The sequence below is a fragment of the Salvelinus sp. IW2-2015 genome, linkage group LG23 (genome assembly GCF_002910315.2).
Source record: "Salvelinus sp. IW2-2015 linkage group LG23, ASM291031v2, whole genome shotgun sequence".
Lineage (NCBI taxonomy): Eukaryota > Metazoa > Chordata > Actinopteri > Salmoniformes > Salmonidae > Salvelinus > Salvelinus sp. IW2-2015.
Genome location: NC_036863.1, coordinates 44,506,464 through 44,533,737, shown reverse-complemented (window position 1 = coordinate 44,533,737; position 27,274 = coordinate 44,506,464). Strand labels below are relative to the sequence as shown.

At 41.1% G+C, this 27,274-nt stretch overlaps 1 protein-coding gene across 18 annotated transcripts; it reads right to left on the bottom strand.

The window, feature by feature from the left end:
- Positions 1–1,126: 1,126 nt before the first annotated feature.
- On the bottom strand, positions 1,127–18,135 carry usf1l (upstream transcription factor 1, like). Of its 18 annotated transcripts, none has more exons than XM_023968155.2 (12): positions 17,953–18,125; positions 17,416–17,486; positions 17,220–17,308; positions 15,976–16,121; positions 15,707–15,820; positions 15,293–15,434; positions 14,989–15,043; positions 14,621–14,679; positions 14,396–14,502; positions 2,355–2,483; positions 1,931–2,036; positions 1,127–1,779 (listed from the first exon to the last, which is right to left on the bottom strand). In XM_023968155.2, the coding sequence occupies exons 2-11, from the start codon at positions 17,421–17,423 to the stop codon at positions 1,947–1,949; spliced, it is 939 nt and encodes a 312-aa protein (XP_023823923.1). In that variant the 5' UTR covers positions 17,424–17,486; positions 17,953–18,125; the 3' UTR covers positions 1,127–1,779; positions 1,931–1,946. The 18 variants fall into 18 exon arrangements, 17 of the variants coding, with proteins under 17 accessions (XP_023823923.1, XP_023823924.1, XP_023823922.1 ...); XM_023968156.2 differs by having other exon boundaries at positions 1,127–1,775; XM_023968154.2 differs by having other exon boundaries at positions 1,127–2,036; positions 17,953–18,124.
- Positions 18,136–27,274: the final 9,139 nt, after the last annotated feature.

The following is a 27,274-nucleotide window of genomic DNA, read 5'->3' as shown; positions in this document are numbered from 1 at the left end:
CGGGGCGAGGGGACGTACTAAAGTTATACTGTTACACTTACAATCATTGGTGTCTACGCAATCAGCCCAGTCGGTAATTCACTTGTGTCCCCCTGCCAACAGTTCATAAACCATCCTCCTATCAGGTTGCAAAAGGGGTCGGTTTCCTCAACTCAATTTAATGAAAAGGTCCCGCAGTCGAGCAGTGAATTTCAAACACAGATTCCTTATAGGGCACTATGGCAAACCTTGGGGCTAGTAAATATCCTACTGCAAATGTGTTTTGAGTACCTTCCTTGTATTTATATTTCTGCTAAATGTATTCTATTTTATTCCATTGARCTTTAAAAAAWATATTTTTTTACTTAYTCCTATTCTTTTTATTGTCGCATTGTGGTGATACTGGTGGTTTGCTTGCATAGCAGGTTAGGAGAATTAACGTGGCATGTTAGGAGAATTAACATAGCAGGTTAGGAGAACTAACATGGCAGGTGAGGATAATTAACGTAACAGGTTAGGAGAATGAGGTTAAGGTTAGGAAAAGGGTTAGGCTTAGCTGAAATTCTATAATTGTCAACCGTTATCCGACACCTAGATGGAGCTGTACTGGTAGCCACAACCATACAAACCATCAGTCTGGACAAACCATCAGTATCATAACACCTGCAAGTATTTAATTGTACTGTGTACCATGTGTATTCTGCATATGACAAATAAACTTGACTGACTTGAAAGTAATAAGGGCGGCAGGTAGCCTAACAGTTAGATTTTTGGGTCAGTAMCCGAAATGTCACTAGTTTGAATCCCAGAGCTGATAAGGGGAYAAATCTGTCCATGTACCCTTGAGAGCAAGGCATTTAACCCTAATTGCTCCATGGTTGGCGTTGATAATGGCAAACTCTGGCTGTGAACCCACTCTCAGCGTGAGATGGGATATGCAAAAAAAWATATATATTCCAATTCACAAGTGTATAATATATACTTGTACATGTGTGAAATAAGACAAATATAAGCACACACCCACATTATTATAAGTCTCACTCAATCAGCATAGCTGAATTSAAGGTACATTGTCCACTCATGATGGTGACAGATTGTTAATACCATAAGTTGATTTCATTTCCAGTGTCTGTAAATCAACAAGATATTTCTTTCAGATGAATTTAATAGAAATTACAACAAATCAACCTATAACACAAAATAATATTAGAGGCTGAAGGTGGTATTAACGTAATAGGTTAGTCCCAAATTTTGGAAAACTAAAAATACACAACGAACCATCAAATTCATTATTTGCTCAGTGACTGATACAAACTGAAGTAGAACACCAGTGTCAGTCAGCTGGTAGTGAAACAGTCAACCAACAGACATGKTGTTTGGTTCAGTCTAGCATTTAAATAAGCCTTTTCATCAAATATTTTATTTCAAACATAAAAGGCATCACATTTTTTTCTTTCAAATAATGTGTGGCAAGAGCGTACAAATACCCATATATGGGCAAGTTGTTTGAGGGATCACAAAATACWTTTTATTTCAAAGGTGATAAAGAACACAGACATGAGTATTATGCCTGTGTAGCTTAAGTGTTTTTCTAGGTAGGATGAATGTCCATGATCATGGGGAGTCCATAAAATTGTCAAGGAAGAAAACATCACGGAGGAGATCCAAAAMGCGTGCAGTCCAGATTTGTTGGAAGCCACCCTCTGCATACAACCGCCTCCACTGACCAATGTTGTCGTATTCCAACAGTTGTCCACAACATCCTAGACCTTGTTCGAAYGCTTTCCAAATACATCCTTCCTAGATGAAATTACAGATATAAGATGACTGGGTTGGTGTCATTGGGACCCTACGTTTCMCCTCTCCAATCACATACAGATCAGTTACTACCTCAAGTGAGGAAAGGAGGGTGTATTTTCTGACAATTCAAACARAGCCCTCGAACAGGCACCTTTGTCACTTCTCCCTCACTGTGGATCTACACCTGCTGCTCCCACAATGCCGTTCTGTCTCAGCTGGCTTCTCATCATCTGGTTCTTGGTTTTCCAATCATCAACCTGTGAGTGGGAAAAGGGAATATGTTATTGTGGTATGATTGTGAGTTGTCATAGTAACCCACATCACCAGCTCTTGACCAACACCGATGCACTACTAATGCATCATCGAGGTTTCTTTGGCTACGTATAGATCTTTAGCATGTTTGAGAGGATCAGTCTGAGCAAGGTGTTGCGGATGAATCACTGGTCTACAGTCCCCCTGCAACTAGTCGTTATGTGGTCAAGGTTAGCAAATCTGTGCAGCACATTGCTCAGACAGATCCCCTTGAACATGGTGATTGTGTGTTTGAGTGGGAACARTCTGAGCTGCTGCAGTACCTCCTGTCTGAGCAACTGGTTGTCCATGCGTAGTCTCTCCAGATTCTCCAGGTCCTCCCCCAGTCTGGCGTTGCTCTGACGCAGCTCCTGGATGTAGTCACAAGCCTTGGACAGGATCCCTCCTTTACTCTGTAGGGAACAGACAGGACAGGAGGACACCACACTGGTCACAGCACTGGCATCATGCCTTGATATATACAATGAACAAAATTATAAAACACAACATGTAATAGGCTTCATAGGCTGAAATTTWWAAAAAGAACCCAGAACTTWTGTATACGCACAAAAAGCTTATTTCTCTCAAATKYTGTGCACAAATTTGWTTACATCTCTGTTAGTGAGTGTTTCTCCTTAGCCAAGATAATACAGCCACCAGACAGGTATGGCATATCAAGAAGCTGATTAAACAGCAGTATCATTACACAGGTGCACCTTGTGCCGGGGACAAAAGKCAACTATAAAATGTGCSGTTTTGTCACACRACACAATGTCACAGATGTCTCAAGTTGAGGGRSCGTGCAATTGGCATGCTGACTGCAGGAATGCACACCAGCAATGTTGCCAGAGAATTTTATGTTAATTTATCTACCATGCTTAGCTGCCTCCAACGTCATTTTAGAGAATTTTGCAGTACGTCCAGCCAGCCTCACAACGGCAGACCACGTGTATGCCGTCATGTGGGCGAGCAGTTTGCTGATGTCAACGTTGTGAATGTAACCGATGTGAAATGGTTTGCTAGTTAGCGGTGGTGCGCGCTAATAGCGTTTCAATCGGTGATGTCACTCGCTCTGAGACCTGAAATAGTTGTTCCCCTGGGTTTTGTGGTGCAATGGGTAACGATACTTTGTGGGTGACTGTTGATGTGTGCAGAGGGTCCCTGGTTCGAGCCCGGGTAGGGGCGAGGGGATGGACGAAAGTTATACTGTTACATGAACAGTGCCCCAKGGTGGTGGTAGGGTTATGGTATGGGCAGGCATAAGCTACAGACCGCGAACACAATTGCATTTTATCGATGGCAATTTGAATGCACAGAACTACCGTGAKGAGATCCTGAGGCCCATTCTTTTTAAGGTATCTGTAACCAACAGATGCAAATCTGTAGTTCCAGTCTTGTGAAATCCATAGATTAGGGTCTAATGAATTTATTTCAATTGACTGATTACCTCAGTAATTAACTCAGTAAAATCTTATAAATTGTTGCATGTTGTTTATATTTTTGTTCAGTATAATAATAATAATAATGCCATTTAGCAGACACTTTTATCCAAAGAGATTTACATAGCTTGCTACGGCCCACCACCGATCTCCTTTAGTTTTCGAGATTATYAATCTCTGTTGAGGGAGGAGCTGACTTTTACATATTGTGTATATTTAATTCTTCTGAACACAAGTTYAATTCTTGCAAATGTTCTTAAAATACTTACTTTTATGTTCGCTAGCTGGACAGGCAAACACCGCTGGTACTAAACTGTAAACCAATCAAAACTTGTGTATCTCTGCTGATCACGTCTGCCAATCACGTTATCCTTATCTAAGGTAGTAGACACCTGGTGACATCTTGAGAGAGCTCCGACCGACAAACTCCTCAAGCAAAGTCTTATTATTTATTTGTAATCTAACTATTTAGTTATAGAAACTTGATACCATCAATGCAAGCTGTAAAATGACTCCCAACTTAGAACACAGCAAGTAATGTAGCTAGCTTGCTAGTTACAACAAATATATATGATGCTAGCTAGCAGGAGCAGATAGTTTTATCACTAGATGCGCCAAATACAACCTTACCGTGATATGCTTACTTACGAGCCCTTAACCAACAATGCAGAGTTTTAAAAAGTACAAAAGAATTGCTAAATAACTATGAAAAATTGTACCAAAATAACAATAACAAGGCTATATACAAGGGGTACCGAGTCAATGTCCAGGGGTATGGGTTAATTGAGGTAAGAGCGTTTTAGCTATCAGTTTATTACAAGTAATTTGACTACAAATAGGACAAGTAGTGTAAATCTAATAGTCATCAAGGCAGGACCCACTCATTTATTTCATACTGACAAATAATAAATCCCACATGTCAATAGTTGGAGTAGGATGATTGCAGAGCACCCTGCCTCAGACTGTCAGGATCTTCATTTTCTAGCTCACAAACTCCATTCCTTTGCTGTGATGATTTATTTGATGAATTCGTGTCTCTCACTTTTGTCTCACATAAATCTATTATGCCCTCCTATGTCCTAGTCCCATAGATCAAGCAAGTGCTATTCACCAAGCATGGGCCGATTCACTCCTACTGCAGTTTGAACTAGACCTGGCGTCATGATTTAGACATTGGGACCCCCATATGAATACGCATTTGCCTGTTGTCTTTTCTTTGTGGGTTTTGTCTTGCACAGTCTACTGCATTTTACAGTTGAAGAACACCAACCAACTAGATACATGCTTGTTTGAACATGTTTATTCAGTATCTCTCACTTGTGGCCTGGGCACACAAATGCTCCTAGCGAGAAGGGTGAATACTGAAGCATATGTTGATGACAGTTCTAGTCTCCATCAGAGGCCCAGGCTTTTGACATAGATGGTAAAGCTCTCATTTCTGGACCGCAACATTGTAAGATTGTGTCCTCCTCGGCACTTGATATACATGTATTGGTAGGTTACACTATATTTAGATTCCTCAAATACTGCCCGAGACACCTTTGCCATTTGTCTTAGTTCTCAATAAATGGTGAAACACTATTTGTGATGGTGTTCTTTGTTCGAATATACAGTTTGAATGTACAGTATATGCATGAAACGTACATTGTGGAAAACGTCTCACACTCAGTTAGTAGAAGAATAATGAATGGATTGGCAAGACTTTGGCACCGTCAACTTTGAGAAGTTTAGTAGGAAAGTTAATAATTTAAACCACCTAAATATACTTGTATTTACTGAACATTTATTTCCCAAATTATTTTTCTATAATTCTACTTTGTCATTTCCATACCTTATATTCCAATGCAGAGCACATTGTACAATTGTTTTTATTGAATATTGTTTTGCAAGGTATGCTATATGTGTAGGCTATGACATATGCATTGGCTAATATGCAAATGAAGCGGAAACCTCCATTCTAGCAAACATTACATATTTTTATCTACATGCTTTTATTTGGGTTTCTATGCAAAGATAAGATGGCGCTGACAGACATGGCAGCTCTGCTTCTAGCTCCGAAGCAACTTTGCAGTATTTTATTTTTGTGTGTTATTTCTTACATTATTAGCTCAGGTTTTTTGAGTTATTACATACAGACGGAAATTACTTTTGGACATCAGTCAAACTCACCAACATTACGACCAGGAATACGACTCCCGAATTGTATCCTTTGTTTCTACCCGACAGGGCAATTGAACTTATCCCAGAGGCTGCTCCAAGACGCCGCTGGCGGAGAAGATGTATTCGGAGTGGACTTCCAGTTCGACAGGCAGGCACACCATCCACCACTTCTAAGTATATATTAATTTTCAGTCTCTGGACAATAAAGTAGACGAGCTCATAGCGAGGGACTGTAATAGGGACTGTAACATACTGTTTCACGGAATCATGGCTCTCTCTGGATATACTTTCCCCGTCCATACAGCCAGCTGGGTTCTCAGTACATCGCGCACTCTCCGGGAAGAAGCAAGGCAGTGGTATATATTTCATGATTAACTACTCATGGTGTGACTGTGATAACATACAGAAACTCAAGTCCTTTTGTTCACCCGACCTAGAATACCTCACAATCAAATGCCGACCGTATTACTTCCCAAGAGAATTCTCTTCGGTTATAGTCACAGCCGTGTATATTACCCCTCATGCCGATACCACGATGGCCCTCAAGTAACTACACTTGACATTGTGCAAACTGGAAACCACATATCCTGAGGCTGCATTCATTGTATCTGGGGATTTTAACAAAGCAAATCTGAGGAAAACACTACCGAAGTTCTATCAACACATTGACTGTAGTACTCGTGCTGGAAAACCGCTCAACCACTGCTACTCCCCCTTCAGGCACACCTACAAGGCCCTGCCCCGCCCTCTCTTCGGCAAATCAGATCACAACTCCATTTTGCCCCTCCCTTCCTATAGGCAAAAACTCCAACAGGAAGCGCCCGTGCTAAGGTCTATTCAACGCTGGTCTGACCAATCGGAAGCCATGCTTCAAGAGTGTTTTGATCACGCGGACTGCAATATGTTCCAGGTAGCCTCTGAGAATAACATTGACGTATCCACGGACACGGTGACTGAGTTCATCAAGAAGTGTATAGGGGATGATGTTCCCACCGTGACTCCTAAAACCTACCCAAACCAGAAACCGTAGATAGATGTCAGAAATCGCGGAAAACTGAAAGCGCAAACCCCCGCATTTAACCATGGCAAGGTGACTGGGAATAAGGTCGAACAGGCAATCGAACAGGCAAAACATCAGTACAGAGACAAAGTGGAGTCGCAATTCAATGGCTCAAACACGAGACGTACAGTGGTTCTTCCTTTAAAAGTTGTGTTGTACTGCAGCACACCTTGCGGGCTACCGCAGAATTCTATGGCACGTTATAAGTGTCAGCCATTGTTGCCATTGATGCTAGTTAGTGCTAGTTTGACCACCAGAGGGCATCTTTAAATATTGGCTGTACTGGAGAATTTAAAATCTTTTTTGTAAGAACATAGTATATGGGATTGAGTTTAAGAAATGTAGCTTAATTAATTTGATTAATATTATGGTGTCTCTATTCGAAGAAAAACAAAACCCTGTACAATGTGACTGATCAGGAGTAGGCTACTAAGAGCAAAATAATCCTAACGTTTCCACAACCTAATTGTAGGCTAACCAATACCCAAATGGAGATTCAGTGAAAATAAAAATCTCATTGATTTATCAAGACCAGTCCCCCTGCTTGTCTCAGAGCAGTGCGAAACGGTGCTGAAATAGTTGACCACACACGGGTAGGCTATTGCTTAAAATCCTATTGCTTCTATCTTCAATATGCTTTAAATGCCACAATGTCACAAATAATTGAACACACACCATTATTCAAACTCTGAGTAGGGTAATAGGAGGTGATCTGCACTGCATATTAAACTGGCATTCTTATTGCTATATTCCACTCGTTACTGTATCTGTTTCGATCCTCTTTCTTTCTCTCTCTCACACACACTAACTTCAAATCAAGTCAAATTATATTGGTCAAATACACATGGTTAGCAGATGTTATTGCGAGTGTAGCGAAATGCTTATGCTTCTAGATCCGACAGTGCAGCAGTATCTAACAGGTAATATCTAACAATTCCCCAACAAAACCTAATACACACAATCTAGTAAAGGAATGGGATAAGAATATATAAGTATAAAATATATGGATAAGCAGTGACAGAGCAGCTAAAATGCAATAGATAGTAAAGAATCGATAGTGAAGTATACAGTATATATACTGTATACTTCAGTATACAGTATGAGATGAGTAATGCAAGATATGTAATAATTTTTAAAGTAGCATTATTAAAGTGACTAGTGTTCTGTTTATTAAAGTGGCCAATGATATCGAGTCTGTAAGTGGGCAGCCGGCTCTCTGTGCTAGTGATGGCTGTTTAACAATCTGATGGCCTTGAGATAGAATAATGACACTTAAGGTTTTCTGGACTAACAATGTAAGAAATAATACATTTTAAAAAATACTGCACAGTTTCGTAAGGACTAGAAGCGAAGCTGCCATCTCTATCGGAGCCATCTTGCAAAGTTGCCTTGCTGTCAACTGGCATTTACTCCGAAGGTGCTGACTGGTTGCACCCTCTATAACCACGGTTTATATTATTTGACCCTGCTGGTCATCTATGAATGTTTGAACAGCTTTAAAAATGATCCAACCAGTTCGGATTTAAGTATAACTTTTGTATGACTGACGCCTTTCGTAAGAGGTCTAATGCCTTAATATTGAATAATTTCTGCCCTCCGGTTTCATATTCCTTGTATGATTAGGCCCATGTTCATCAGATGAACTGCAACATGTCGGTTAAAGCGATTTAATTCATGAATGCATAACCCTGCATTATAATTATATAAAAACAGCTGGAGGCATATTGTTTTTCACAAGTGTAGCAGGCTGTGAATTCTGCAAAAAAGCCAACCAAACTAAGAAAGACATGTCGTTGGTTGCCATGGTGAATAATCCAATAATAAATGGTAAAATACATAAAAGGAAACAAAGAGTTTACCGGAATCTCTAAATGAAAATACTGGAAGATCAATAAAATATCCTTGTACAGTGTAGATCTAATTAAATGTAAAGGATTCTAAATTAATATCTAAGGGGCTTTTATACAATTATAATGCAGTGTTAATAATACATTTATATATTTGCAGGGGTTGATGCATTTTTTTATTGGGGCAAATCTGGTTTTAGAGTACTTAAAACAATGCATTTGGTGGACACGGTAAGATGGACTGATGGTTGAAGATGATGAGCGATCAGCAAAGGCAATCAACATCGCTCTAATCAGTCAGAAGACAGCTGAAAAAACTTGAGTGGACTTATGGAAAGGCTCTGTAAAACATCTTATATATATATATATATATATATAATATTATTTATTTCAGAACATTAACCATGTGTGTTCTCGATATCTACTGTTCTGTAGTTTCGACCCAATGATTAGTCTGACAAACAAAGAACTTTGCGTGCTGCAGGCCCAGGCATGGATCAAAGCTGTCGAGACATTCAATGACATCACCAAGAGATATGGMGGACCCTATGTCAGAGAGGTGTTTTGGGGACCACGTCGTGTCTATTGTCCTGCTAATAGCCCTTGTGAAAAACAAGTGTTTGAAAAAAAAAAATCCCCCCTTTCTATTAATTTTGAAAGACTTTTTTTATCATTATTTTATTACCAAAAGCATAAAGATGTTGAAGAAATACTGTACACTATATGCTTTATCCAACATTTTGCGGTTGCATGAGGTTTGGACTTTAGAGAACTTAATACATTAATAAAAAATAAAAAWTACATTTAGCCGAGCTATCCTTTTGTAAAGGTTGAAGAGTGTATAGTCCTGCTAATAGCTCATCATCACTTTGATCATGCTATAACATACTGTAGCACCATTACCAGGATCTCTCTCATTTAAGTGAGCAGATTAGGGCTTTCAGGAGGAACGGAAAATTGCATGTCAATTCATAAACCATGTGCCATGGAATCGRTACATCGAAAATCTCTTCCCGACTATTTAGCTAAGTGATGAATCTCATTGATTTATCAAGASCAGTCCCCATGCTGGTCTCAGAGCAGCGCAAAACGGCACTGAAATAGTTGACCACACACGGTTAGACTATTGCTTCAAATCATATTGGAACAATTGGATGACTTTGGGTGTTCCAGTAAGCAACAATTTGCTTACCTTCATTAGCCTACTTTATTCCAATATTTATGAAAGTCTGTGATATTTATTCCCATAGTAATTCATTATGGATCCATAACAAAATAAACATTAGCATTTTGAAAGAGTATTTTTAGAATTATTTTATTAACGAAAGCATTAAGATGTTGATGAAGAAATACTGTACAGTATATGCTTTATCCGACATTTTGCGGTTGCATRAGGTCACCCACACGCACTTTAAACATTTGGATAATTAAGCATTTAAAGCATATTGAAGATAGAAGCCGCATGTATATGTTCATTAGGCTACTGTGCAGTTTGACAAGTAAACATATCCTACAGTACATAGTAAACATGGTAAAGTGCCTAATTCCTTACATAAGGGAGAGCAGGCCATGTCCAGACTTTCTCGGTGACCTCAAGTACTCATTAACTCTGTCTTTAATGCCTTTTCGGGTTGCATCAATCATGGACAGAAACTTCTGAGACACAGTATTAAGGATGAACACCTGGAGGTTCACTGGTAAGCCACATTTGCCTCAGGATCCATCCCAGTTGGTATTCTGTGAAATCATGCATTTTTTCGGTGCAGCCCGTTGTCTAGCCCTTTGGTTGTCGGCATGGTTGTCGGCATGGTTGTATGCTCTGCAAAAACACATTCGCGTTTTTAGTACACAATTATCGATTTTATTACAGTATGCCTACACATTGATAGGCTATATACATTATTTTTTGGGAAAATGCACTGAAACCAAAATACCTTTAGTTTTGGTGATCCTCTCAGCTCTGGCTCATTTTCAAGTCCTCTGGTGGTTACAGTCCTAACCCTGGAACGGGTAGCACCATATAAAGAAGCTGGCTTGATGAAAACTGTAAGCCGGAAAAGGGTCTGCTCGGACCTAAACACACTGCCGCCCAGGTTTGMAATGCAAATGAGGGCATAAACTGGGTCAAGACGCCAGCAGAGTAAGTAGACCTTTATGTAGTAAAATATTCATCCGTAACTCTGCCAAGCCTACAAGCAAAGATGAGCTGGTGAAGGCAATCAATATGTTTTGGCTTGAGAAAATGACGATACAATTCTCCCCCTACCCTCCTCCTTGGATGGGTGGATGGATGGCTTCTTTTGTATTCCAATGTATYGAATGAATGTATGAATTAGTAATTTACCATTCTCATTCTCGGACTGGAAACGTTGTTCCCAGAGTTCAATCTCATTTTCAAGTCCTTGTTTGAAAAGAATTACGATATTTTGGAGATGATTTCGTTTTCAAATAACCGAAAGTAAGCAGTTGTAATCTTGAATAAAGGAAAAAAGGCCATTCTTGAAAATGGCGTGAGACAATATGCCCTTTAAAATTTTGTCTGGCTTGCCATTTCAAATAAAATGTAATATATTTTTTTCTCGTGTAATTTAAAACAGGTCGCTCTCCACCCGATTCTCCACCAATGCCACCTGACTCTCCGCCAATGATTAAAAGTTAAAGGATTGGAGGATTCTAAAACTAATATCTAAGGGGCATTTTTCATTAGGGAAAATCTGGTCTGTGAGAATATCTAATGGGCTTTTACATAATTATTAACAAAGCGATTATTATTAACCCTGCATTATAAGGATGCATTATGAAAGTAAAATGGTAATATTTTTCCTTTTAGAGACTATAATACATGGCATCCATGTCAGGATAACCAATAATATACACAAAGCACTAACCCTGACTCTTGGTTTTAAGTGTTCATAGGTCTATGTCTATAAAAGACAGGGTCATGAAAAAGGGACGTCTCTTTTTTTGCTGAGTTTATAATCACTTCTATTTTCTATTTTTCACTTCTAGACTATCAGAAAGAATGTTGGTACATTATTTTGATCCAAAGCCATGAATGCGTGAGTCACTCAGCAGGTGCCGAGGCTATATGACCACGCCATCAACTTGATTATTTAGCAAACATCACTTGCTYCTTCTATTTCAGTCAACATATATCTTAAGAATATAACCTAACTTTTTTAAAGCTTCCAAAAGCATAATCAGTGCTCTAACTCCCCCTTGCGGTGGTCTGGAGCAATGAAGCAGTGATGCAGGGTAATGTACTAAACCACAAATTACCTCTAAATCCYGCGGCATAATCTCAAAACTTTAAATTGAGGAACCACTGTATGTGGCAGRGTCTACAGATAATCACTGATTACAAAAGGAAAACCAGCCATGTCGGACAGTGACGTCTTGCTCCCGGACAAGCTGAACAGCTTCTTTGCCCGCTTTGAGGATAACACAGTGCCATCGACGCGGCCGACTCCCCAAGGATTGTGGACTCTTGTTCTCCATGGCCGACAAGAGTAAGATATTTAAGCGTGTTMACCCTCACAAGGMTGCCGGCCCARACGRTATCCCTAGCCRCGTCCTCAGAGGATGTGCAGACCAGCTGGCTGGAGTGTTTCCGGACATATTCAATCTCTCCCTATCCCAGTCTGCTGTCCCCACTTGCTTCAAGATGKCCACCATTGTTCCTGTACCCAAGAAAACAAAGGTAACTGAACTAAATGACTATCGCCCCGTTGCACTTACTTCTTTCATCATCAAGTGCTTTGAGAGGTTAGTTAAGGATTATATTACCTCCACCTTATCTGACACCATAGACCCACTTCGATTTGCATTCCGCCCCAATAGATCCACAGACCATGCAATCGCCATCGCACTGCCCTATACCATCTAGACAAAAGGAATACCTATGTAAGAATGCTGTTCATTGACTATAGCTCAGCATTCAACACCATCTGGGGTCTGAACCCCRCCCTGTGCAACTGGGTCCTGGACTTCYTGACGGGCCACCCCCAGGTAGGAAACAACACCTMCACTTCACTGATCCTTAACACAGATCCCACGCTCAGCTCCCTGTTCACACATGACTGYGTGGCCAAACATGCCTCCAACTCAATCATCAAGTTTGCAAACGACACAACTGGTACGGCAACTGCACCGCTCGGAACCGCAGGGCTCTGCCCAACGCATCACTGGGGSACACTGCCTGCCMTCCAGGACACCCAATGTGCTGTAGGAATGCCAAAAAGATCRTCAAGGAGTTCAACMACCTGAGCCACAGYCTGTTCACCCTGCTACCATCCAGAAGGCAAGGTCAGTACAGGTGCAGCAAAGCTGGGACCGAGAGACTGAAAAACAGCTCCTCTCTCAAGGACATCAGACTGTTAACCAGCCATCAMAAGCCGGCTAACACCCGGTTACTCAACCCTGCACCTTAGAGGCTGCTGCCCATATACATAGAATCWCTGGTCACTTSAATAATGTTCACATACTGCTTTACTCAGTTCATATGTATATACTGTATTCTATTCTAAATGTATTTTAGTCAATGCCACTCCGACATTGCTCATCCTAATATTTATATATTTCTTAATTCCATTCTTTTACATGTGTGTATTGTTGAAAATTGTTAAGACACTACTGCACTGCTGGATCTAGGAACATAAGTATTTCTGTACACCCACGATAACATCTACTAAATATGTGTATGTGACCAATAAAATTTGATTTGAGTATACAGTACAAAACAAGTTATTTCCATGACAGCCTGACCAGGTGAAAGCTATGATCGCTTATTGTCACTTGTTAAATCCACTTCAATCAGTGTAGATGAAGGGGAGGAGACAGGTTAAAGTATTTTTACCCGTGATACAATTGAGACATGGATTGTATATGTGTGTCATTTAAAGGGTGAAAGCCAAGACAACAAATGTAAATGCCTTGAACGGGGGTATGGTAGTAGGCGCCAGGCACCGGTTTGTGTCAAGAACTGCAACGCTGCTGTGTTTTTACGCTCAACAGTTTCCTGTGTGTATCATTTTTTTTTATTTTAACTAGGCAAGTCAGGTAAGAACAGGGTTTGGCCGGCAGGCATGTCCTTGTCCCATCGCGCACTAGCGACTCCTGTGGCGGGCCGGGCGCAGTGCATGCTGACACGGTKGCCAKGTRTACGGTGTTTCCTCCGACACATTGGTGCGGCTGGCTTGTTTCGGAGGACGCACGGCTCTCAACCTTCGCCTCTCCGAGTCCGGACGGGAGTTGCAGCGATGAGACAATTGGATACCACGAAATTGGGGAGAAAAAAGGGTAAAAAAAATTAATAATAATATTATATGTTATTCTATTCCTTTGAAAACACATTTTATTTGTCTTGTTTCATACGACTTTCCAAAACAAATTAATAATGGATTTCTTTGTGATGGTGTATATCAATGGATTTATTAAAATAGACTCCAGCCCACATATGCACACCCCTACTCCCACTCCTCACCCGCATGCGTGTGGGAGGTAYAAAAGGCTTATGCCGGCAAGAATGTGGTAAAAATGGGCCTGTTTGAAAGGGGGGGGTCATAGAAACATTTCCCACATTTGAATAAGTTGTACAGGCAACATACTGTGTAAGCGCATTCATCTTAGGTAGCTAGGTGAGAAAACAACATCTGTTTTCTTCTAAAAAAGCAGTTATCTGAAAAGTTTTTTTTTTTAAAGGGAGAAGGGGGGTGCTGTGGGAATAACCAAGAAAGAAGGACTAGAAAGAGAATCTCAGAAAAGCGTCCATGTGAAAACRTATACCAGTTGAATAAAATATGAAGACTTGACTTGAGTACCTGGGAACTCACCTGCCCATTCTTCGTAGCATCCAGGGTGCAGTCTGGGATGGTTTTGGACAGCTGGACGATCCAGTTGTTTATCTTATCTCTGCGTCGGCGCTCAACTGGGGACGGATTAAAAGGGTTGTTTATAAAATGTTTTGAACAAATATAAAACAAGACTTCACAGATCGACATCCTTGAACATTTTCAAGGTCACAGTACTGCTGTATATTCAAGTACCTTCATTGTGTTGCGCTCGTCTCTTGTCATCTCTAGATGTACGAGGAGGCTCTGACTTGCTGTGGAAGAGAAAAAGAGGATTCAAAACAGTAGCCCAATGTACAACATGTAGACCYATCACCACATTCAAATACTATTGGCAATGTCATGTGTTATTTTAACTAGGGTCGTGTTCATTAGGTCACACAACAGAAAACATTTTGTAACATTTTGCAATGGGAAACCAAATGAGCTTTTCTTATTGGACAACCAATGTTCCCTTGAAGAAAGCCTAGTCAGTGACGGGTTATGTCATATCATATCATAACCTGGACACAGAGCGGATGTGATGTTATGTGTTGGATATCTTTGTGGAGGGTGCTATGGACCTCTGGTTTGTTCCGCCCAACACGTCCTGTGGGGACATCATCACATATAGCTGACCTGGAAGACACAGGGCACTATTAAGCAAACAGACAATGTACAGATTGACTGACTATTTCAGCTGGCCCAAATTCGCTCTCTCCACCATGGCCTTGGACCTAACCCTTCRGCTTTTGCAGATCTGAAGTCTCTTGATTAGGTATAACCGGAAAAGTGCTATCTTGTTTACATCTTACAGATATGCCAACATTGAAAGATGGGGCAGGGAGCTAATTGGGACATGTTTTGAATGACATCACTTCAACTGACCGGTGGGTGTGCTCTGAGTGAGCAGTGTTTCTGGAGCTTGTACATTCTCAACCATGGTAGTCTGTGTGGCATCAGTGACGGGGTAGTAGTAGTGAGTCTCTGAGGCTTCCCCCTCCAGTCCCTCAGGCTGAGAAAACACCGCCTGACAGACAGACAACACACATTACAGATATTTAGATAGGAACAGATGCAACTAATAAACTGAATGGACAGCTGGTAGTATGCTTTGCATGCACAATAAAGTGTGTGGGGAAAGGAAATGATGGGTGAAACTTTATCAAGAGATGCACTCCAGCCAAAGGGGATGATATATGTGAGACAAAGCAAACTTGTGAATTGTGTGTGTGTGTGTGTGTGTGTGTGTGTGTGTGTGTGTGTGTGTGTGTGTGTCTCAACACCATCCAAGAGTTGTACCTGTGTGACAGTCTGTGTCGTTGCGGGGAAGCCTGTCACCACGCTAACAGCAGAGGCGCCGTCTGTCTGTCCGTCCACCTGTCCATCAGACACCTGGATCACCCGGTACGTCACCTGAACAGAGGGGGGGATCAGTAAAGGGATCGCTAGGACATAATCTGGTCGTTCAACCTTACAGATGTGCAAACATTGAAGGTTTAGGGCCAAGGGGAAGGGAGAAAATTAGGACAAACTGTTTGAGTGTATGTGGCATGCAAAGTCCCTTCTACCTGCCCTGAGGGAGGGTACAACTCCCCTACCGGCAACCCGCCTCCTTCTGTCTTGAACAGGTACTTGATWGGCTGATCAGACGAGAAGGTGGCTGCAGACTGGATGGTGGTGATGGCAGTTGGGTCRTCGGCCGTGGCAACAGCACCTGAGGGCAAGACAGGAGAGTCTTGTAGTTTTTGTATTTTTTATTTTATTTAAGTCAGTTAAGAACAAATTCTTATTTACAATGACGGCCTACCCTGGTCAAACTCTCCCCTAACCCGGACGAMGCTAGGCCAATTATGCGCCGCCCTAGGGGAAGCCCGATCACGGCCGGTTTTGATACAGCCCGGGATTGAATCCGGGTCTGTAGTGACGCCTCTAGCACTGAGATGCAGTGACTTAGACCGCTGCGCCACTCGGTCCCCCAAAGTAATAAATCAGATCAACCTGACTRACCAGTTTTTACGTTAACATTAGCAGGATGTATGAGAGACAACTTGGCAGAACAAGAAGTCTCTTGCTCCAACACAAGACAAAGCAACAAAAAAAGGAGCCACAGATAGGAACACAGACGGTCGTAAAATGGGAACAGATTGAAAGCKAGAATACTCAATTGAGAGTCTATTGGGCAACTCGGTCCTCAAGTTTTGATTTTTGCTCTAGCACTACACAGCTGATTCATATAATAAACTAATCATCAAGCTTTGATTATTTGAATCAGCTGTGTAGTGTCAGGGCAAAATCCAAAACGTGCACCCCTTTGGTGTACCCAGGGTTGAGTTTGGGAAACTATAGGGCCTAGGCCCATGGCTATGACAGCGTGTGTACTTGCATAGATCACAGCCTGAATCATTTCAGTAAACACACATCACATTGACCATTCAGTGAAGCAATGCAAAGGACGTATATAGTTTACACTGAACAAAAGTATAGAACGCAACTCCCCTACCGGCAACCCGCCTCCTTCTGTCTTGAACAGGTACTTGATTGGCTGATCAGACGAGAAGGTGGCTGCAGACAAAGGTTGCTGGATCGAGTAGGGCCTACTACATTTATTTCACAATACTGGATTTCCTTTTATTTAACTCGGCAAGAACGAATTCTTATTTACAATGACGACCTACCGGGTTAACTGCCTTGTTCAGGGCAACGCTCTAACCACTAAGCTAACATGCCGCCCCGAATTGCAACTCAGTAAAATCAATGTAGTCGTTGCGTTTATATTTTTGTTCAGTTTATAACAAAAGTAGTTAGTTCTCACCATTATGATAAATCATAGAATACTCTCTATGGTGCTCACCTTCATCGATTATGGGCACGTCACCGTCGTCATCCGGGCTCTTCTGCTGCCTGTGGTACAGGGGAGAAGGCGGCAACAATCAGCCAGTAGCTAACGTTAACAAGACAACACAAAAGGTCGATTRTCCATTAACGAAAGCTTTTTCTGCCACACTTACCCCTTCATCTCGTTTTGCTGCTCTATGCCTTTAAAAAACAGCAGAGGCGATTCTGTCCGCTACAGTTTAACCTATAACGTTATTTACCAGAATCTAAAAATTAGGGCTATATTAAAACCAACCATGAAAAACRTTRCCATGTTTATCTCGCACTGTAAAGCTAACGTTAACTGGCTTGCTAGCTAACTAAAACCTCGATACAGTCCACAACAATTACGAATTAGCTAGGCACCCCTCGTAAATATAGATAGTTAAGCAGTATTAACTGACAAATAAAAATGAGTGTGTGATGGCAATATGTTCTAGCTACGATACCAACTCAAATTCAATCCGAAACCTCAAACACTGCACGGCAGGGCTCGAAAATGGTTAGCTAGCTATCTATCGTTAGCAATGTAAACAAGGCAAATGTGCTAGTTAGCTTGCCAAACAACCAATCGGCGCTAGAATTCGTTAGAAAACCAAGGGAGAATCTCCCCAAATCGCGAGCTCATCATACGTTTAATGCGTGTTTAATCAAATTGAAGCCAAACTAACCCGTAAATATTGTAGCGCAGCTAGTCCACCCATCCATAAGACAAAGATTTTATATTATATTGACAAGATAGTCGAGTGACCGCTCTACATGTCCTCAAAGATGGAAGCCCTGTACCGATTTTTATTATAACTATCCCAAGACCGACCACAGCCTGTCGTTTCCAATATAGTAATGGCGTCTTTTTGTAGGTACTAACTCCGCCATGGTGCGTTGGACATAGCCTATTGGGGAAATTAATTTAGTTTTTGTAAGGGTTTTGGATAAACGCCAAATAAAAGGTATGTGATAAACATAAAACAAAAAGTTATCCTAAACCTATGTGTTCATCTTCATCAGCTAACATCACTTTTTGTGAATTTTGAAGCACTTATKAAATWAAATAAAAAGCACAAATAATTTATAAAGTTAATGTTAACTAACTAAATCTCAAACTTTTAAGATCGCCTAAACCKCAGACCWAATTTTYGGCGTTAATCCCGAAACCCTATTCTTTCCCCATTAATTTTCCACATAGGAATGGCTGAACAAAATAAAGGTAACTCATTTCTGGGTTTCATTATTATGAGCTGTATTGAAGCAAATTAATCATGGCGGCTTTTCCACTGCACTGCCGTGATTTTCACAGTTCCTCGTTTTGTTTCCAATTGCTCACGGCCCGCTTGATTCCTGGAACCCAGCGGGATATTCAGCCTCATTTGATATCTTCGATGAGTTTTAAAAGGTGGTTGGCATCCAATAAATGTTGCATTACCACTACCAACTACACTGGAGTATAACTCCCTAATACTTTGCTTTGAAAAAAGGAAATAAATCAACCAATACCCTATCATCTAACCCTACACTCATTAAAAACCCACCTCCCTACTCCACTAAATCTATCTAGTCATACCTCAGACCAACAGCCTGAAAGGATGGGACCACTCAACACACCCTGTAACTCTTCTGGCGTAAAATCTCGTACACCCAAATACTTCTCTGCAGCTGCCACCACAACCAAAAGGTTCTGTGACTTACATTCCATCCCTGCAGTACAGTTGATAACCATTGCTATAAACACAAAAAATCCAATATAAGTGAAGCATATAGTGTATAACTTGTTGGCCTATCCCTCTGTACTGGTCCAGATCTACTACTCACACCATTCCTCTCAAGATCCCTCCACCATTCACCCATCTTCCTCTACTTTCTTCACTGCCTCAGCATATGACAACTTCTGCACTACTCTAACCCTGGAAACCTCAACCTGCCTCTCTCTCACCGGACATTTCTGATCCCCAGCCCCATGGGCACCCCTACAATTAACACATGCTGCTTCTTTACCCAATGCTACACATACCTTTGTCTCATGCCCTTCTGCACACTTCTCACACCTCGGAACCTCCCTCGCACACACTGCTGCCACATGCCCATAAGCTTGACACCGCTCCCTGACTGAGTCTGTAATACCTACAGGTTTCAAGCAGATCACCATAGTCCCTGTGCCCAAGAAAGTGAAGGTAACCTGCCTAAATGACTACCACCCTGCAGCACTCACGTTGGTAGTAATGAAGTGCTTTGAAAGGCTGGTAATGGCWCACAACAACACCATCATCCCAGTAACCCTAGACCTACTCCAATTCACATACTGCCCTAACAGATCCACAGATGACACRATCTCAATCGCACTCCACATTGCCCTTTCCCACCTGGACAAAAGAAACACCTATGTGAGAATGCTGTTCATTGACTACAGCTCAGCGTTCAACACTATAGTGCCCAAAGATCATCACTAAGCTARGGACCCTGGGACTAAACACCTCACTCTGCAACTGGATCCTGGACTTCCTGACGGGCAACCCCCAGGTGGTAAGAGTAGGCAACAACACATCTGTCACGCTGATCCTCAAAAYGGGGGCCCCTCGGGGGAATCCYGGTCGAAACCGGATGCCGTTTAATTGCCATCTAAAGTGGAGGTCCAATTCACTAACGTTGCCCCCTCGGCCCTCAATTTAGGTAAAGGGAGCGAGTGAGCAACTTTGGTCACTTGCAAGGTTGATATGACCCACAATTCAATGCAAACTGTAGTCACATGTCAAACACTGGTGGCTGTGAAGTGTAAATGTAATCAACAAGGCTGCATTTTCGGCATGTCAGAAAAAAAGTATGAAGCTAGCAAACTTAACGATGGTGTCTTGCTTGGCCACACAGCTGTGGGTGAACAGGGAGTACAGGAGGGGACTAAGCACGCTCCCCTGAGGGGCCCCCATTTTGAGGATCAGCATGACAGATGTGTGGATAACGCAAGGGCTGAGGGGGTAAAAATAATGTGTTTGGACTGCAGCCAGTGAATCTTCCCCTTCAGTTGGTCCACTTTCACATTTACCGCTACCTCAGTAATCACTCCTTTCAATGGCACCCTTTTCTTGAGCGCAAAACTATTCACATATCTTGTCCCCAGTCATTTGGCTCGGAGCGCCTGCTCCCTCTGATCTGCAGAAACACAAACAATTATCACAAGACCACTTCGGGTTACTTTCACCGATTCCACAGCACCCAACTCCGTTTTCACCCACCCTGAAACCACAAATGGATAAGCCAAAAGGCAAGGGGTCCAGTKTTTCCAAAGATTTCACTCCTACCGTTCGTTTGATATCTGGTACTAACCTCAAACCAAGTAGGCTGGTGGGTGGGGTTACAAATGGCCGTACTCAATGATTGGTCTYACGCAATGATGTCACAGTGTTGCGTATGTTGTTAATACTCTGAAGCAACACAAACATAGGCACAAACACATGCGTACAAACACATGATAATAAACGCACATATACACATGTAAACATAGATTTTGTGTTGTATATATGTGGTAGTACAGTATGGGCCTTTGGGCACACACTTAATATGTTGTGAATGTATTGTCATGTCAAACATTTTTTATCTGCTTTAATTTTGCTGGACCCCAGGAAGCATAGCTGCTTCATTGGCAGCAGCTAATGGGGATCCATAATGAATACAAATACAAATTGAGTCAGGGGCTCCATTTTCAAAACATAAGGTACATCTGACTACAAACAGTGCAGCTACACTAAGCAATAACTCTGAAGCTAAAAATGAATAATGGAGGCAGCAAATTGGTCAGTTGGAGATGTTCAAGGCTTTTGAGCATCTGGGCAAAATCCAGCATGGTCCATGTACTTTTTTGGCCAATTAATATTTCCTTTTAGAGGACAAGATAAAAATTGAGTATAGAGTCATGGGCCATGTGCTTATGGATAATTCCTATTTGTGTAATCTCGGCAAGGCCTAASAAAAGGAAATTAATCATTTTATAATTTTTGTAGTTGGAAAAAAAAAWTGGATATCAACTTGTTTTCTCTTTTATGGTTTCCAAATGAGGCATTGAGTAACAGAAAACAAATAAAGACAAAATGTATCACWTTTTTTYWTTTWTYTTTTTATTCATACCTGGAAGTAGACGCCCTATATTGCTATAATATAATATTCACGGTGCATAGCGGGTCKGGGTTGAGCTGCAGTGTCGGCAGCACAGAGGAAAGGATTAGACATTTGTGTGACAGGAAGATAAAAATATTAACGTTAGCTAAGATGTTTAAATAATCATGAAGTTAGCATGCCAATAGAACGAACTCAGTAACAACCGAACAAAGTTGGCTTGCACTACCTGGCTAGCTAGCATTAGCCAGCTAACATTAATGCTGACTAGCTAACAAGCTGGCTAACTGACTAGCTAGCAGGTGGTGCAAACCAATAAGCTAGCAGGCTTGCTAGCTAGCCCTACCTGGCTACTGGCTATAGTCAKGCTAGCTAGTGGAAATTAGTTTGTCCCTCATGCTAGCTAGTAGTAGCTAGCTAGTGGAAGTAAGTTAACGTTAGTCTCTCAACCTGCTGCAAGATAAAGCAGCCCGGCCAGAGGTACCTGCTGTAGAAAGGGGAGATTTCTACATTAATTTCTGTAGCTAACTTAGCTAGATCTTCTGTCTGGCTGGTGCTTATTGACTGAGTAGCCTAATAATTAACAGTGTTTACCGTAAATGGTTACCTATCTGGCCCTTTGYATAGCAATTTTTTTACATTCAATACAACAATATCCAGTTAAGCTACAGTCAATGCTGATATTGTGGGTGAGGGGGTTCAGAATGTGCCCACAGGAGAAGGACACAGTATGGTGTCATGGAAATTGCCACTAGGGACTCAGTCAAACTTAAATTAATCATCCTTTATTATCAGCAAGCTGGAGAGGTTCCAACAAACTTTTAATGCACCATAGCACACGTTGGTCGGGAGCTCTTATATACTGCTTTCACAGACAAGTTATAATTGCACGATTTACATTATTCATTATTAATCATTAATTCATCATTAACGTTTGGTTCCTGCATGTGACCGACCAATACCTCACGAGGCTTCTTCTCTCCAAGCTGAGACCTTGAAACTGAGATATCCCCTTTGGTTCCCAGAACAATGTTCTGGAAGTACTGCCAATTGGTCTGAGGAGGAGGTCACAGTCACCTGCACAAACCAATTCAATGCTATCTCTAGAGACAACAACATTTTCCCTCACATTCCCTGCTTTATCGTAAAATTTTWAGGTAACATATCGGCGACCTCACCGCAGAGTTACAGGGTCAGGGAGTCAGAGGGCTAATCCGTAGGGAGAAATCCCAACCATCCAGCAGACACAATCTGGTGTGATTTGTATTGAAGCAAGACAAAAACAACACAAACAAAAACAACAACAGCAATACACTTCTTCATATAAAACACCTTATTCACTACCCAATCAAGCTCTCTGTCCGTAAGGTGTCATAGAAATTCATAGTACTGAGAGAGACTTTGTCATTTCTTCAAACAATCATCTTCATTTAAAATTKATTCATTATTGCAATAATGAAGCTGTTCGACACACACGCCTTTAACAGGTGTGCCTTGTTAAAAGTTAATTTGTGGAATTTCTTTCYKTCTTAATGCGTTTGAGCCAGTCAGTTGTGTTGTGACAAGCTAGGGGTGGTATATAGAAGATAGCCCTATTTGGTAAAAGACCAAGTCCATGTTATGGCAAGAACAGCTCAAATAAGAAAAGAGAAACGACAGTCCATCATTACTTTAAGACATGAAGGTCAGTCAATACGGAACATTTCAAGAACTTTTAAAGTTTCTTCAAGTGCAGTCGCAAGAACCATCAGGCACTCTGATGAAACTGGCTCTCATGAGGACCGCCACAGGAAAGGACGACCCAGAGTTACCTCTGCTGCGGAAGATAAGCTCAGTAGAGTTAACTGCATCTCAGATTGCAGCCCAAATAAAGTAACAGACACATCTCAACATCAACTGTTCAGAGGAGACTGCAGGCCTTCATGGTTGAATTGCGGCAAAGAAATCACTATTAAAGGACACCAATAATAAGAAGAAACTTGCTTGGGCCAAGAAACACAAGCAATGGACATTAGACCGGAGGAAATCTGTCCTTTGGTCGGATGAGTCCAAATTTGAGATTTTTGGTTCCATCCGCCGGTGTCTTTGTGAGATCCAGAGTAGGTGAACGGATGAGCTCTGCATGTGTGGTTCCCAACGTGAAGCATGGAGGAGATGGTGTGATGGTATGTGGGTGCTTTGCTGGTGACACTGTCAGTGATTTATTTAGAATTCAAGGCACACTTAACCAGCATGGCTACCACAGCATTCTGCAGAGATACGCAATYCCATCTGGTTTGCGCTTAGTGCGACTATCATTTGTTTTTCAACAAGACAATGACCCAAAACACACCTCCAGGCTGTGTAAGGGCTATTTGACCAAGAAGGATGGAGTTGATGGAGTGATGGAGTGCTGCATCAGATAACCTGGCCTCCACAATCACCTGACCTCAACCATCAGCAGCCATCAAGTGCTCAGCATATGTGGGAACTCCTTCAAGACTGTTTGGAAAGCATTCCAGGTGAAGCTGGTTGAGAGAATGCCAAGAGTGTCCAAAGTTGTCATCAAGGCAAAGGGTGGCTATTTCAAGATCTAAATATAAAATATATTTTGAATTGTTTAACACATTTTGGTTACTACATGATTCCATGTGTGTTATTTCATAGTTTTAATGTCTTCTACTATTCTAGAATGTAGAAAATAGTAAAAAATAAACAAAAACTCTTGAATGAGTAGGTCTCTAAACTTTTGCCCGGTAGTGTATGTGGGAACTCTTCAAGACTGTTGGAAAAGCATTCCTTATGAAGCTGGTTGAGAGAATGCCAAGAGTGTGCAAAAGCTGTCATCAAGCAAAGGGTGGCTACTTTGAAGAAAAATCTAAAATATATTTTGATTTGTTTAACCCTTTTTTGGTTATTACATGATTCCATATGTGTTTTTTCATAGTTTTGATGTCTTCACTATTATTCTCACTTAATAAAATAAAGTAAAACCCTTGAATGAGTAGCTGTGTCCAAACTTTTTTACTGGTACTGAATATATACTGTATATGTATTCCAGTTGAAGAGCTTGGGTGAGAGGCCTCAGGTGGTGGCTCGTCACTTCCTCCGGCTACTTGATCTCATTATTTTTATCCTCGTCTTCTTCGAGTAGCTCAGCATCAAGGGCATCTTCCTCTAAGGCCATACCTTCATGGTCCTCCTCGTCCTGCAGGCCTTCCACAGCATAACCGGCAGCTCATCTGCCATTAGTGTCTCCTCCTCATGGATAGGGACTGAATTATCCGCTGGTACTGGTCTCCTGGTCATTTCTAAAACTATAAACTATAAAGACATCAAATATAAAGACAAACAATGAAAATTAATCTGTAACAACCCCTCTAAAGAATAACCTAAGATTGACAAAAGTTAAGAGAATCAATGAAAGTGAATATTGAATACACTTTCATAAAAAATATGGATGTCATTGATCAGATAATATAAACTTTTTCCTCAGATAGAAATTGTCAACTCACTTTCAAGCTAATTCTATTATTCAAGTCTACTTCGTTTGGTAGCTAGTTAGCTCACCAGGTGTAAAAAGTTAGTTATACAGACTCGTCGTATCAATAAAAAATAAATTAAAATTTTTAATATTATCATTACCAAACATAAAAACTAATGATATACTGTTTTTTTTTACCTTGATATTGTTGTCCAAATCTGAATGATGGCACTGCAAAGTTTGGAACCTAACCTGTCAGATGGAGTCGGGGAGAGGTGCCTCCCTGTGGCAGCAGCATCAAATTAGCCATTTTCGTGTTGAGTTTTTCCCTTTAAATGTTTTTCCAATTCCCACCCTTTAAAACCCCTTAACCAATCATATGCCATTAATGCAGACATTGTAACCTATCAAAGAGGGGTTTTATGAAAGTGATGGTGGTTGTAGAACAGAGATATTGACATGACAACCATCAGAAACATGTTTAAGATTTTTAAAAGGGCTGGAAAGGATGAAAAGCTACCACATACAACTGAACTTAAAGGAAACAATCAAATTTAAAATTCACTAGGCCTTTTCTGAAATGTTGATAAGAATGCCAAAAATCTTTGTTTATATCCATGAAAGCACACATTTCTTTGGTTTTCAATACTGATGAGCTTTAGGTCTAGATAGGCAAGGGCATGACATATAAATTTTTTGAATAATTTTATGCACTGTGGCCCAATAAACAGGTGCGAAGAGTCTGAATTAGAATTATATTCCCTATAATAAAATGTCATCAATAGACACAATTCAATATTTACACAATTGTCTCATCTCCACAATGACTTATTACATGTGACTTTTTCTACAATSGTAAGTGGATCAGGGGTCCGGTCCTCAGTGCTAAAACAGCAGCTTCATCTGCTACATACATAGAGGGACCTGGTCAGTGACTCTAGATCAGCAATGCTACCCTGAGACACTTTGTGAACACAGACTTAGATCTTCCTTGAATTGTATGTGTGTAAGTAGGTGGGAGCTGGGAGAGGAGTGCATTGCAAGTGTGTGTGGTGGCCTGGCTGGTCATTTGTTAGTGGGCTGTAGCCTCAGGCCTTTGCCTCCTCCTCTTTATTTTATAGCAGAGAGAACAAATGGGAGTATTTGTGCAGTAAAAGGGAATATTCACAAGGTACAGACCACACCTCCAACTGGATTTAAGATATTTAAAGTTACAGACAGGAGTTGGGGGCTCAACATGACCAACTTAAACCCACTTGACGCTTAAACTTTGCATGTCACGTGTCACATGTGACTGGATCACAACKTGTCATATACTATACAGTTGAAGTCGGAAGTTTACATACACTTAGGTTGGAGTCATTAAACTTGTTTTTCAACCACTCCACAAATTTCTTGTTAATAAACTATAGTTTTGGTAAGTCGGTTTAGGACATCTACTTTGTGCATGACACAAGTATTTTTTCAAAATTAGTTACAGACAGATTATTTAACTTATAATTCACTGTATACAATTCCAGTGGGTCAGAAGTTTACATACACTAAGTTGACTGTGGCCTTTAAACAGCTTGGAAAATTCCAGAAAATTATGTCATGGCTTTAGAAGCTAATTGACATAATTTGAGTCAATTGAGAGTGTACCTAAGCATACTTCCAAAGTTGTGGCAAAATGGCTTAAGGACAACAAAGTCAAGGTATTGGAGTGGCATCACAAAGCCCTGACCTCAATCCCATAGAAAATGTGTGGGCAGAACTGAAAAAGCGTGAGCGAGCAAGGAGGTCTACAAACTGATTCAGTTACACAGCTCTGTCAGGAGGAATGGGCCAACATTCACCAAACTTATTGTGGAAGGCTACCGAAATGTTTGACCCAAGTTAAACAATTTAAAGGCAATGCTACCAAATACTATGTATGTAAACGTCTGACCCACTGGGAATGTGATGAAAGAAACAAAAGCTGAAATAAATCATTCTCTTACTACTATTCTGACATTTCACATTCTTAAAATAAAGTGGTGATCCTAACTGACTTAAGACATGGAATTGTTACTAGGATTAAATGTCAGGAATTGTGAAAAACTGAGTTTAAATGTATTTGGCTAAGGTGTACGTAAACTTCGACTTCAACTGTATATGCATAAGTATGTGGACACCCCTTCAAATGATTGGATTCGACTATTTCAGCCACCCATTAATGGACAGGTGTATAAAAAAGCGAGGCCATACAGAAATGGTTTGTCGAGATCGGTGTGAAAGAACGTGACTGTGCCTGCACAGAGCCCTGACCTCAACCCTATCGAAAATCTTTGGGATGAATAGGAACGCCGACTGCGAGCCAGGCCTAATAGCAACATCAGTGCCCAACCTCACTAATGCTCTTGTGGCTGAATGGCAGCAAGTCCCCACAGCAATGTTCCAACATCGAGTTG